The sequence below is a fragment of the Puma concolor genome, chromosome B3, assembly GCF_028749965.1.
Source record: "Puma concolor isolate L17-30 chromosome B3, mPumCon1.1.hap2, whole genome shotgun sequence".
NCBI classification, from domain to species: domain Eukaryota; kingdom Metazoa; phylum Chordata; class Mammalia; order Carnivora; family Felidae; genus Puma; species Puma concolor.
The window spans coordinates 142488419-142502248 of NC_141672.1; the positions used below are offsets into that span (position 1 = coordinate 142488419).

Here is a 13830-nt window from a genome sequence, read left to right on the forward strand (position 1 = left end):
ATAAAGTTCTGGGTGTTAATTTTTTCCTTCTAAATTGAGGTATTGTTGCAAGGGTTTGCAGTATATGTGATCAAATAACAAATATATAGCATCCCATTATACATGAGAGAGCATCTTTTTTTTTTTTTTTAGAGAGAGAGAGAGAGAGCAAGCCAGGGAGAGGGGCAAAGGGAGAGAGAATCTTAAGCAGGCTGCATGCTCAACACAGAGCCAGACACGGGGCTTGATCCCCTGACCCTGGGATCATGACCTGAGCTGAAGTCAAGAGTTGGACACTCAACCGACTGAGCCACCCAGGCGTCCCAGAGAGATCCTCTTTACACATAAAAAAGTACATTTTTATTAGAAGTGCTGTTGAAAATCTGTCTCTTAGGGAGGTAGATTGAGCCAGTTATTTTTCCAGTAAGTTTATAGGTCCAGGGATGAATATTAGTTTTTCCAAGAACGAGACAGAGTTTGGACCTTTTGTAAGCACTGATGAACACTGTTCACATAAGAGGTAGAGAGAAGTACAAGGAGGTTTGTTCTGTCAGTGTCTCTCGGTTCTTTTAATTCCTGATAATTATCTAGCTTCAAAACAAAATATTTTAAATGACCTATTAGCTGACAACATAATCAATTAAATCCTCCTTAGATCACAGTGGAAGGAAATCAGAAACCACCTGACTTGTAGAAGGGTTTCTTGCCCCTTCCTCGGTAATAACCCATCTGTGGTAGAACTGACTTACTGTTTATCCCTCCTGGAGACTACTTTTATTTCCCAGGGTAATGCAACAGAGCAAGATTCAGAATGAGTGTGTGCGGGGAAACTTTCCTTTGTAAAGCTGGAGACAGCTGGTTACACAAGGGGAGAACCACAAGGCTGAACCACAAGGACTGTAGGCATGTGCTCAGGTCCAGCCCCATGGGAGTTGAATATCCTGATACTGAGTCCCTGAAAACCCTCCTTGCCTCCAGAGTTAGCTCTCACAAAGTCTCCTTGTCTGGAGACCTTACATCCCCTCTCCACCCCCTTCCCTTCCACTCTCTGTCCTATCACTGTTGCCTAAGAAGCTCTGGAATCTGTCCCAAGCTCTTTATCGTCTCTCCCACTCTGGCCCCCAGGATCTTATCTTACCTGAATGTCCACAATCACCCCCAACTCCTCTTTCTCCAGACCTAATCCATTCCTCTCACACTGCAGCCAGAGAGAGAGCTTCCCCAAATGCAAATGAACCAGCTCTGGATTAAACTCCCAGCTCCCCGAAGCCCTCAGGAGACTGAGTAGAAGGACTTACCTCTCTAGTGGTCTCATCTTTTGTCCTGCTTCCCTCAAATCTACTCTGGTCAGAAGTAGCAGATTCCTGAGCACATGTACCTCTGGCCTTCTGGGTATTTTGCAACGTCACTACTGCTTACAAGACGGAGCTAGGCGGAGTCAGGACTTTTTGGTAAGGGTCTTTGTTTGGACCCTAGCTGTTTCCTCTTAATTTCTTTAAAGTGTCAATTTCCTTGGGGCGCCAGGGTGACTCAGTCGGTTAAGCCTCTGACATCGACTCAGGTCATGATCTCATGACTCAGGTCATGATCTCACAGTAGGTGGGTTTGAGCCCCGCATTGGGCTCTGTGCTGACAGATCAAAGCCTGGAGCCTGCTTTAGATTCTGTGTCTCCCTCGCTCTCTGCCCCTCCCCCGCTCGCACTCTGTCTCTCTCAAAAATAACCATTAAAATAATTTAAGTGTCCCTTTCCTTAACTGTAAAACAGAAATAATAATAGCACATATTTCATGGGGTTCTTCTACATATTATATATGTATTGCCTGGCATACAGTAGTGCTTGCATAATAAATGTGAACTGTTTATTATTATTCTTGCTATTTTTTGTATATATCCTTTTTATTTTTTTAATCTTTTATTTAAATTCCAGTTAGTTAATATACAGCATAATATTAGTTTCAGGTGTACAATTGAGTGATTCAGCACTTACAAACAATATCCACTGCTCAACACAAGTGCCCTCCTTAATCCCCATCACCTTTTTTTTTTAGCTTGTTTTACTTTTTATTTTTTTAAATTTACGTCCAAATTAGTTAGCATATAGTGCAACAATGATTCCAGGAGTAGATTCCTTAGTGCCCCTTAACCATTTAGCCCATCCCCCCTCCCACAACCCCTCCAGTAACCCTCAGTTTGTTCTCCATATTTATGAGTCTCTTCTGTTTTGTTCCCCTCCCTGTTTTTATATTATTTTTGTTTCCCTTCCCTTATGTTCATCTGTTTTGTCTCAAAGTCCTCATATGAGTGAAGTCATATGATTTTTGCCTTCCTCTGACTGACTAATTTCACTTAGCATAATACCCTCCAGTTCCATCCACGTGGTTGCAAATGGCAAGATTTCATTCTTTTTGATTGCCGAGTAATACTGCATCGTATATATATATACCACATCTTCTTTATCCATTCGTCCATCGATGGACATTTGGGCTCTTTCCATACTTTGGCTGTTGTTGATAGTGCTGCTATGAACAAGGGGGTGCATGTGTCCCTTCGAAACAGCACACCTGTATCCCTTTGGATAAATGCCTAGTAGTGCAATTGCTGGGTCGTAGGGTTATTGTTCTTGCTATTATTCTGGTCGCACTGAATTCTCTGTTCACCGTTCTGTTTTCCAGCCAGACCTCGAGCAACTGGAGTTTTAGGGATTGTGCTTATTCTGTGTATCCCATTGCTGAGGCCATAGCAGGAACTTCGTACTTATGAATAAAGTACTGCAGAGAGATAAATGAAAGACTAGCGCCCCGAAGGAGCAAACCTGACTTTAAAAATCTCTCTTTAGTACCCCTCACGTATATTATTTCACTGAATCCCTATGACACCCAAGGGGTAGGGGCTATTATTCCCATTCTGCAAATGTGGGTGTGTCTTCTGTAAGTCATTCGGCCTTTGGGGGTACAGAGCTCGTAGGAGGCCACATCCCGACCCAGGGAGAGGGGTGGATCGGGGCTGGGGGGACACAGATCCGAGGAATGCGACCCCGGAAAGAAGAGGTCACGGTCTCCTCCGGTTCGTTTAAAATTTGTCGCCAGTCTGGCCGGCTCCGGACCCAAACCACACCCCTTTAGGAATCCCCGCCCCCTCTGCCGCCCTGCGCCTATCCGCCGCGAGCCAGGCTCCCGGCCAGTCAGAAGAAGGGTTAGGCGGGCGCGGCCGTTCCGCGAGCCAATGGGTGGGGAGCCGGAGCGGGGCTTGCCCGGGCATGTGGGAGCTGCAGGCTGTCTGAGCACCACGTGCGGGCGGGAGGACAGACGCCGTACTTCAGGTGATCTCGGGACCCTGTTGGGGACGGCGGGCTGGGGCGTGCTAGCGCGGCGTGTTCCCGGCCGCAGGGCCCCGCGCGCGGTGTTCGCCCCCGGCCTGCGGCAAGGGGCGCCCGGTCGACCAGCTCTCGCGGCCCGGCGGGCGTGGAGGCCTGGCCCCGGGCGCAGCCTGTGCCCGGTCCCCGCCCTGCTCGGGGGTCCGGGGCCTGTGGGGGGTGGCGCTGGGCGCTGGGACTCGGCCTGGCAGGCTCGGCCCGGCCGCCGCGGCCAGCGAGTGACCGCCTTCCGAGTCCTTCCCTGGCAGAAGTCGGGCCTCCCCCGCGGGGGGAATCCTCAGGGATCGCGGGCGGCCGGGGCCGACCGTACGGGGCCCTCGGGCTCTCGTTTCCCTGCCGAGAACTTGGGAGCCCACGGGGATCTCAGCGAGCCACACTTGCTCAAATTCGGGCGATTATTCGTAGCAGGGCTTGGGGGTGGGGTCGCGCGCTCGGTGAAATACAGATTCTCAGGCGCCCTTCCCCAAAATGGCAGTTAGAATAGTGGGGGGGGGGGGGGGGGCAGGTAGGCCTGGGAATAGGCGTTTTAAACAGACGTTCTAACTGCTTTTGGGGAAGCCCCAAGCCTAGTTCAACCCTTGGTTTTAATAAACTCTCCTTTTGTGGCGAGGGGATGGTGACTCGGTCCAGGTCGTCTAGCTTTTAATGCCCCAGCGCTAAGTGGGCCCGCACCCGCCCTGTCTTCCTGATCTGCCAGCAGGTTGGTAGCCCCCTCCGCGATTGGGACTTCGTGGTTCCTTTGAGGCCTTGGCTCTGAGGCCTCTGCTGCTGGGGTGCTGGGGTCCTTCCCTTAGGCCACAAGGCTCCCTAACCCCTGCAACAAGAAGGCCCTGTGGCTGCCGAGCCCCGAAGAGCTGGTTCCAGACTGGAGGGGGATTGGACTTTGTCTTTACTGAAACAGTTGTGTTATTTGAGCAAAACTTGTCTCCAGCCTGGCTGAGCTCCCATCGGGGGCCCAGGATAGGGGAGGCAAGTCCTAGATAATTAATCGTTGTCTCCGACAGGTCAGCAAGGTCCCGGCATATGGAAGAGGGCTGCCTCCACCTCTTGAAGCACGAGGCCACTTTTTCTCAGGCAACTTAAATTTCTGATTTCTTTGAAACCATCTTGCCAGAAGGGTCAGGGAAGCCACTCCTGACCTGCAGGGCCCTGAGCCCTTTCAGAAGGGAAAGGGCCCTCCTCCCCCCGACAGAGGTCAGTTCCTAGCAGCATCGGAGTTTGTCCTCCTAGGTCCCGTTCTCCCCATTGCCGGGCTGAGGCAAATTGAGGTTCTGTGTTTGTCGGCTCTCCTATGTGACTTGTCGAGATGAAGAAGCAGATTATGGCTAAGTGCACGTCTAAAAGGGAGAAGGCTTCTTGGGGAGTAGATGAGCAAGCCAGAGGGACGATGAGTCAGGATGGGGCACCGTGCCTCGCCCTGGCCCCGCGTCGCGGAGTAGCACTCCTCCCCACGCCTCTTAAATCTCTGCTCCTGTTCAGACTCTTCTCCAGAGCTCCTCCTATAAGGCAGTGGTGCTCCTGTTCCCGCATCAATCCCTGGACGGAGCCCATGCTTTCAGCACCTTCCAGACACAGTTCTCTCTCGCCCTGCACCGTCTCCTCACCCCCTACCTCCTTTTCACTTGCTGCACCGCCTCCTTGCCCTCTCACAGTGGATGTACTCTGCCTGCTGGACTTCGTGTCTGCATTTTCTCTGGATGCCCTCCCCTTTCTGTACTCCTGGCAGACTTTCCTGAAACTCTTCAAAATGTGCTTCCACTGCCAGGCTGCACTAACCCAGCGCTTCTGTCTGTCCAGTACTTGGCCCGGTGAGTCACCTTGGCCAGGCCAGCCTGTCCTTAGTTCACCTCTCCCATCCCTAAGCCCACCCTGGTGGGTGTCTGGCTGCCTGTCTCCTTGCCACACCGGGAGCTCCCTGAGTTCCCAGTCACCTCCAGCTCCGGCATCCCCACGGTCTGGCAGATAGCAGGCCCGGCTCCAGCTCCCTTCACGCACTTCTGAAGAGGACCCGCTATATGCTGGGGCCTGGGCTGGCTAATGGGGAAGGAGCGGAGACACACAAGGCTCTGTGCCTGCCTTTCAAGCACTTTGAGCTGGACCGTATGTAACTACGGCCTGAAAGTGTAGCAGACTCTTCTCTGGTTGTGCTGTTAGGAGTAGAGGGATGACTTTCTTTGCTCCCCAGCTAGACTATAAATGTCTGGGTTTAGGGCTACTGTGCAGTATTTCAGTGACTTCCCTGGGTGCTCTTGGACTCCCTCAGTCGATCAGCAGAGATCAGCCTGGGGACACCAGCTTAGGGTAGGGCCACCAAAGTGTACGATAGCCTTCTCAGAGTGGGGACAGAGGTGGAGTAGTAGAAAGTGGGGAGGGACAGTTCCCCCAGCTGTGATTTACCCACCAGCGGCATCGTCTGCTCACGGGCCCCTCTTCCTTCCCCAACCCTGGGCTCCTTCCCTTTCAGGCCTTTGCACCAAACGTGGCCACTAATTTGTCTCCCTGTCACCTCGAGAGTTACTGTTTTTCCTTCGCTTAGATTTAATCTCTTCTGGCAAGTCTTCCAGAATCATCCTCAGCGTGTTCTGCTTCCCTGGCACTTCTGACCCAGCCCTGCACACACCCTGTGCTTTGTCCCTGTCTCTGCAGTGAGATGAAACTTCTCGGCGCCCGGTTGGGACACCAGGGAGCCTCAGGCAGCCCAGTGGAATGAAGGGCTGCTCCAGCAGGACTTCCTGAAAGATGTAGACAGGACAGGGGACGTATGTGAGGGGGACTGGAGGCAAGAGGAAGGCCTGTGGCTGGGGATGGGCAGTGAGTCCAGGCTGAGGCAGCTTTGACCTTGGAAGAGTTCGTTACCAACCAGGAGAAGAGTCTTAACCTCTCTGGGGGAGAGGTACCTCGGTAGCTCGGTTGGTTAAGCATCTGACGCTCGATTTGGCTCAGGTCATGATCTCCCGTTTCTTGAGTTCAAGCGTCGGGCTCTGTGCTGACAATGCGGGGCCTGCTTGGGATTCTCTCTCCCTGTCTCTCTGCCCCTCTCCCTCTCGTGTGCGCGCACGCTCTCTAAATAAATAAATAAATAAACGTACAAGTAAAACCTCTCTGGGGGAAAGGAAGCAGGTAGTTATTGAGCCCCTACTGTATACGGTGTATGCAGATCACAGCACACGTGTGTCGTGTCTTCAACAGGAAAGGTGGTAGGGCCATTTCGCATGCAAGCCGCCTGAAGCTCAGCAGAGCTCCGTCCGGAGCGGAGTTAAATCCTGCTCTGCCTGCTTGAAAGTCCTGGTTTTCTGGTCTGTTAACAATGTACCAGCTGACTTAGCAGGTGAGGTGAAGCTCTCCGAGCTAGGTTCCCCCTAGGTCCCCCGCTCTTGGGCGGCTGCTGGCCTTGTTGCATGGGATTTGCAGCCCCCTGTGAACTGCAGGCCTTTCTGGTGTTCAGTGATGGAGAGCTTGGGGCCCCGGAGACCTGCAGACACTGCTGCTCAGGGCCTTTTCCGTTTCCGCTTTGTAAGCTGAGCAGGTTTACCATCACGCTGCTGCCCACAGCCTATGGTGACCTCACAACGTGCCCAGCTGTTGAAAAATGTTTGCGCGTGCTCTTGTGATTTGTGAAGTAGAAAGTCATTTAATAAATTACCATATTTTGGGGGCACTTGGGTGGCTCAGTCGGTTAAGCATCCAACTTTTGATTTCGGTTCAGGTCATGATCTCACAGTTTGTGGGTTCGAGCCCTGTGTTGAACGGCTTTGTGCTAACAGCACTGAACCTGCTTGGGATTATCTGTCTCCCTTTCTCTCTGTCCCTCTCCTGCTCATGCTCTCATTCTCTCAAAATAAATAAATAAACAGTAAAAAACAAAACAAACAACTGGGATTATACACACACACACACTATTTTTGGAACCCTTATTTTTCTCAAAAGTATACCTTTCTTAACAAATTTTAAGTTTGTTTTTAAGACAGAGCATGAATGGTGGAGGAGGGGTAAAGAGAGAGAGGGAGAGACAGAATCGGGGGCAGGCTCCAGGCTCTGAGCTGTCGGTGCAGAGCCCGATGTAGGGCTAGGCTCGCAAACCTTGAGATCATGACCTGAGCTGAAGTCAGATGCTGAACCAACTGAGCCACCAGGGCGCTCCTAGCTTTCTACAAATTTTTGATGCCAATGCTTACTGGAGGTAAGCTATGGCTTGGAAGTTGAGACCTTGGACCCTGGGTCCATATCAGTTCTTGTCTCTTATTAATTGAGCAGGTTACTTAGTCTCTCTGCTTCAGTTCTCTTGCCTGTGATTACGAGGATAATAATACTTGTTCAGGTTGTTGGGAATATTTAGTGATTCCCTGGAAAGTACTCAGAACCGTGATTTGCATGTGGGGTTGACCTGAGTGCATTGCTTATTCGTAAAGGTCTTCGACTCGGCCTGGGAGCCTGAGACAGCACAGGGCTGTAGGGCAGCCCGGCAGAGGGGCCCAGTTCTCACCCAGCCCCTCTGCCCCTTGTGTTCTTTCTGCAGAGCGCTGCCCCGCTGGCACGTTGCCTCCCGGGCCTCGCTGGACCCCGGCGGTGAGCTTATTGGGATGGTACCCCGGGAAGGCCCTGAGTCCGCCCAGCGCCTGTGCCCTTCCCTGGCTGGCCTGAATGCCAAGGATGTGCTTCGGAGAAAGCACAAGACGAGGAGCCGACAGCACCAGCGATTCATGGCCCGGAAGGCCTTGCTGCAGGTGCAGGGGCTGCTGAGCACGCCCGCAGGGCCGGGATCCTCCCCACTGCCCGCACGGCCGGAGGCACTGCCGGGCTCCGAAGCCACCAGCAGCAGGATGCAGCATCCAAGGAATGAATCTGGAGGTGCCTCGTGCAGCCGAAAGCCCACGCCCAGGGAATCCACAGCACCCCGGCCCAGCAAGTGCGTGGCTATCGACTGCGAGATGGTGGGCACGGGGCCCCGCGGGCGGGTGAGTGAGCTGGCCCGCTGCTCTGTGGTGAGTTACCACGGCGACGTCCTCTACGATAAGTACATCCGGCCGGAGATGCCCATCGTGGACTACCGTACTCGCTGGAGTGGCATCACTCGGCAGCACATGCGCACAGCCATCCCCTTCCAGGTGGCCCAGAAAGAGGTGAGGGCAGAGGTGGGGGCTTGTGTGATGGCTGATGGCCAGCGAAGGGCAGCCCTGGGTTTGAGCCACCACTTAGCCGGTGGAAACAAAAGACTTTGGGGAAGTTACTTAACTTGCCTACACTGTGGCTTCCTTCTGCAAAGAATCCTGTGCCAGCAGGAAGGGGTTGCTCGTACTGAGGAGCTAGAAGATGGACCCCACACGTGCCTTCCCTTCATGCTCCAAACCACTCGTGGGGAGAGCACCTGTACCGGGGACAGAGCTGAAGTAGGCCCTGGGTCGTAGTGACTGGGAGGGCCTGGGTTCAAACTGGAGGCAGCTTGGCTGACTGGAGCTCGTGGCTCCCCCGCCCCCCCACCCCACCCCCCAGCATGCTGCCACCCCTCAGCGGGATCCGGGCATCAGCGGTGAGGCTGGCAGCGTGACCGTGGGGACTTCCCACCTCCCTTCTCCGCTCCCAGATCCTCAAGCTCCTGAAGGGCAAGGTGGTGGTGGGGCACGCACTACACAACGACTTCCAGGCCCTCAAGTACGTCCACCCTCGGAGCCAGACCCGGGACACCACCTACGTGCCCAACCTGCTCCAGCGGCCTGGCCTCCATACGCGCACCCGGGTCTCTCTGAAGGACTTGGCCCTGCAGCTGCTGCACAAGAAGATCCAGGTACGTGGCACGGGAGCAGGTGGCCGGTGGCCGCAGTGAGTGGGGGCCCCAGCCGGGGCTGTGCCTCCAGGCTCCGGTCCCGCTTCCTCCCCCGTCCAGGGCACACGGGTAAAGCGCGGGCTGTCGCGTCTGCAGGCAGCCCCGGGGTGCTCTCTCCCCCGTCCTTCCCCGGTGTCCACGCTCTTGCGGGCTGCTTGCTGTCTTCCAGATCCGCCCCCCTGCCCACCTCCACTCTGTCCCCATGCATGTTGCATGTAGAGCTCCCGTCGCACAGCTGGAGAGCTGGATGGAGCCTTCCTCGGGGGCAGCCAGTGACCCTCGCTCCCACTGCCCTCCGCGTTTCCCCACCTGCCCTCCAGGCCTTTGAAGGCGGAGGTCTTTAGAGGGTGTAGATCTGAGGGCGTGGGCTCAGCGGAGCGGGGTGGCATGGGGCCCGTGCGATGGCTGAGCTTTTCTGTCTGAGCGGCACCCTCGCCCTCCGCCCAGTCCCGAGCTGCGCGCAGCCGCTCGGAGAGTACGCGTTCGGGGCCCGCGGGCGGTGACGGGGACTGTCGTCCGCAGGCTGGCCGGCACGGCCACTCGTCGGTGGAAGATGCCGTGACGGCCATGGAGCTCTACCGGCTGGTCGAGGTGCAGTGGGAGCAGCAGGAGGCCAGCAGCCTCCCCGCCTGCCCGGAGGACCGGGAGCCCGACAGCGGCACAGACACGGAGCAGTACATGGAGGACCGGTACTGGCCGGAGGACCTGGCCCAGGGCCCCAGCGGAGGAGCGGGGGACGCACAGGACAGAGGCGAGTGAGGCCAGGGAGGCTCCCGGGCGGCCTCCGAGGGCGGCGAGTGGCGCGTGGGGGCCAGGCGAGCCCCGGGCACCGCGTCCTGGGCAGGACAGGGTGCCGCTAGCCCGCTGCCGGCACCCGGGGGTTGGGACCACCGGTCCTCCTGGCTCCCTCTGCCCACGGTGCGGCCCTCCCCTCCCCAGGGCTACTGCGGGCACTTTGTCCCCACCCCTGTGGTTGCTAATGGTGCTTCATCATAGACACCGTGAAAACGTCAGGTGGGCAAGCTGTGAGGACCCAGCCCGAGGAGGGACTGTGCCACAGACGGTCCTGGCTGTCACTGGCCTTCCCCGCCCCCAGGCTGTGCTGTCTAATGGGATGACGTCTCCTCCTTGGGGTGTTAGTTCAGCTCAGTGACTTGGTAAAGCCCTCTTGTCCTCTGCCCCGTCCTCCACAGGCACGTCAGGTTCAGAAGGAGTATGCCCTGAATCTGTAGAGTGAAGGCCACTCTACGGGGCCCTCCTTCGCTTTCTGTCGGAACTGGAACTCTGGCTGTAGCCGTAGTGGGAACCCAGCGCGAGGCTACGATGGCATGGCAGGGCTCTCAGGCTCATGGGGTGTTGGCACCAGAAGTCACCAGGCACTGGTGGGAGGACGAAAGCCGATAGGCTTTGGGTGGGGAGTGTGGCATACTAATTTTGTCCCAAATCAGGCATTTCTCCTGCCCATCCAGCACGAGGCTCCCTTAAGCACAAGCCTGAGGAACAAGACAGCAGCTTGAATCCCGGGACCCCTGTGCAGAACCGCACCCAAGGGACCTTATTTATCGAGAGCAAGGCCAGCGGTGTGCAGGGGAGCAGAGTGGGTGTCCCCCGGGGATAGGGCCGGGCAGTGGCGGCCGTGCAGTGCACCCGCACCCAGGCTGGGGTCCCCTCAGGCACTTTGATCCAGTCATTGTGGTTATTGGGTTTTCTCCAAATTTCTAGAACTGCTCTCTGTCAGGATTTCATCTCCCACCCTTCTTTCCTTGTTTCCTAAGGGGCAGTTTGGGGGTATTGAGGTTCAACCAAGAGCTCAGGTCCACACAGACCGTTGAGCCCCATCTTGGCTTGCCACTTAATAGCTTTGAGACCTCAAGTCTTTGACCTCACTCTTGAGCCCGTTTCCTTGTCTGTAAAATGGGGATAATGATATAACCTACCTCACAGGACTGTCACGGGGGGACGCTAAGTGCTTAGCGCAGTGCCTGGCGCTTCACAAGCCGAGGTCGGTGGGAGCAGCTATTTTTTCTTCAAGGGTCACTGTCAGCCTCTTCTGGGTCACACCTGAACACGCCCCTTGGCTTGAGTGGCTTCGGCCCAGATGGGGACTGTCCTTCCTTGCTTAGCTGTTCCAGCAGGTGGGGCACCGGGACAGCTGTGGACACAACCTAGAGATGCTGGGTTCTCCCTGTGGCCGTGTGACCTGTGTATACTCCGCGTCCCTCTGTGTGCAGGAAGCTGACAATGGTTTCTGTGTCCATCTGGGCCAAGCAGCCGGGCCAGGAGCTGAGAGACGCTGCTGAAACCACACTACTTTGAACTTGTCTGTCGCCAGCTCCCTCACCGTCTGCAGAGTGGGGAGCTGGCTGAGGCGCTGACCTCTGCTGGCCTGGCTCCAGGGCTTTGTTCTGGAGTCCTTAATAGTCTGTAGCTGGCGCCAGACTCCCAGCTGGGGCGTAGCTTCGATTCTTGGGGCTGTGGGTTGAAGAAAGATGGAGCTGTTACCAGCAGGGAAATGTACTGGCTTTAAAATCAGCTTTGTTGTAAAACCAATTGTTCTGGAATAAAACTCAACGAGAAACGTGGATGAAGTGGCCCTTTCTGAATTCTCTGACTGGGGTGGGAGGGTGGCTTGGTGGAGAGACCGGGAGGTATGGGAGCACTGAGTCTTGCTGGGTGCTTTGGCATTTGAGGTGGGGGCTTTCCAGATGATGCTTTGGGATGTGGCAAGAACATTCTAAAGCTACAGAATTTATGTCTTTCAAATACTTTGTTGAGCTTATTTATTTTGAGAGAGAGAGAGAGAGCATGAGCCGGGGAGGGACAGAGAGGGAGAGAGGGAGAATTCAAGCAGCCAAGCAGGTTCCGTGCTGTCAGTGCAGATCCCGACGTGGGGCTTGATTTCATGAACTGTGAGGTGATGATCTGAGCCAAAACCAAGAGTCGGACGCTACACCGACTGAGCCCCCAGGCGCCCCTATTTTTTAAAATTTTATCACTGCCCTATTGTAGAGCATAAAGTTTATTTAATTTGCTTCTGCTGAAGCTGTGTACTCACTTTTTTAAGACAATTTTTGGTTTTGATTGTGATTAAATACACATAACATAAAATTTACCGTCTTCACCATTTCTAGGTGCACAGCTCAGTGGTGTTACGTATATTTACATTGTTGTACAATCTCCAGAGCTTTTTCGTCTTGCAAAACTGAAACTGCCCATTTCACACTTAACTCCCCATTCCCTCCTCCCCCCCACCCCTGGCAATTGCCATTCTGCCTTCTGTTTCTATGAATTTTTTTTTTTTTACTAAAAAAAATTTATTTTAATGTTTATTTTTGAGAGAGAGAGAGAGAGAGAGAGAGAATCTGAAGCAGGCTCCAGGCTCTGAACTGTCAGCACAGAGCCCGACGCGGGGCTCGAACCCACGAGCCATAAGATCATGACCTGAGCCGAAGTCGACACTCAACCGACTGGGTGACCGAGGCACCCCTGTTGCTATGATGTTTACTAGAAGCCTCATCGAAGTAGAATCGTCCAGTATTTGTCTTTGTGATTAGCTTATTTCACTTAGTGTAAGGTCCTCCAAGTTCATTCATGTTTAGTATGCAGGAGGATCTCCTTCCTTTCTTTAAGGCTGAATAATCATTTGGGTGCATATACCTCATTTTGGTTATCCAGTCACCCCTCAGTGAATACTTGGCTTTCTTCCCCTGCTTAGTTGTAACATTGCTGTGAATACAGGTGTGCAATGTCTCTTTAGAATCTGCTTTCAGTGCTTTGGGGTGTATACCTGGAAGTAAGATTGCTGGATCGTATCATAGTTCCGTATCTAATATTTTGAGGAACGGCCACACTATTTTCCACGGCGGCTGTACCATTTTACGTTCCCACCACCAATGCACAAGCTTTCTAATTTCTTCACATCCTCACCAACACTTGTTATTTTCTGGGTTTTTTGGGTTTTGTTTGGTTTTTGGTTTTTGGTTTTACTTGTTTACCTTTTTTGGTAGGTATCCTAGCGGGTGTGGGGTGATAATCTCATTCTGGTTTCAACTTGCGTTTCCCTAATAACTAGAGATCTTGAACATCTTTTTGCGTATCTGTTGACATATAGGAGTTTTTTTCACTTTTTGTGTCTTTAAAAAAAATTTTAACTTTTTTTTTTTAATTTTTTTTTTTTAAGTTTATTTTTGACAGTGACAGAGTGTGAGCATGAGCTTGGGAGGGGCAGAGAGAGAGAGGGAGACACAGAATCTGAAGCAGGCTCCAGGCTCTGAGCTGTCAGCACAGAGCCTGACATGGGGTTCAAACTCACAAACTATGAGATCATGACCTGGGCCGAAGTCAGATGCTTAACCGACTGAGCCACACAGGCACCCCATCATTTCTTTCTTTTTTTTTTTTAAGAGACAGAGACAGAGTGTGAGTGGTAGAGGGGCAGAGAGAGAGGGAGTTGCAGATTTGGAAGCAAGTTCCAGGCTCTGAGCTGTCAGCACAGAGCCCAACGAGGGGCTTGAACTCAAACCATGAGATCATGACCTGAGCCGAAGTTGGATGCTTAACTGACTGAGCCACCCAGGCTCCCCTCACTTTTTGTGTCTTGTAAAATATTTTTTTTTATTTTGTTTTAGAGAGAGAGTGCTAGTGGGGGAGAAGGGC

At 53.6% G+C, this 13830-nt stretch overlaps 1 protein-coding gene across 3 annotated transcripts; it reads left to right on the forward strand.

Annotated features, from left to right (window-relative positions):
* Nucleotides 1-3216: 3216 nt before the first annotated feature.
* On the forward strand, nt 3217-11756 carry AEN (apoptosis enhancing nuclease). Of its 3 annotated transcripts, XM_086711517.1 has the most exons (5): nt 3238-3299; nt 4358-4547; nt 7870-8473; nt 8935-9135; nt 9697-11756. In XM_086711517.1, the coding sequence occupies exons 3-5, from the start codon at nt 7934-7936 to the stop codon at nt 9931-9933; spliced, it is 978 nt and encodes a 325-aa protein (XP_086567643.1). In that variant the 5' UTR covers nt 3238-3299; nt 4358-4547; nt 7870-7933; the 3' UTR covers nt 9934-11756. The 3 variants fall into 3 exon arrangements, with proteins under 3 accessions (XP_086567641.1, XP_086567643.1, XP_086567642.1); XM_086711515.1 differs by lacking the exon at nt 4358-4547 and having other exon boundaries at nt 3217-3299; XM_086711516.1 differs by lacking the exon at nt 3238-3299 and having other exon boundaries at nt 3312-4547.
* The last annotated feature ends 2074 nt before the right edge of the window (nt 11757-13830 follow it).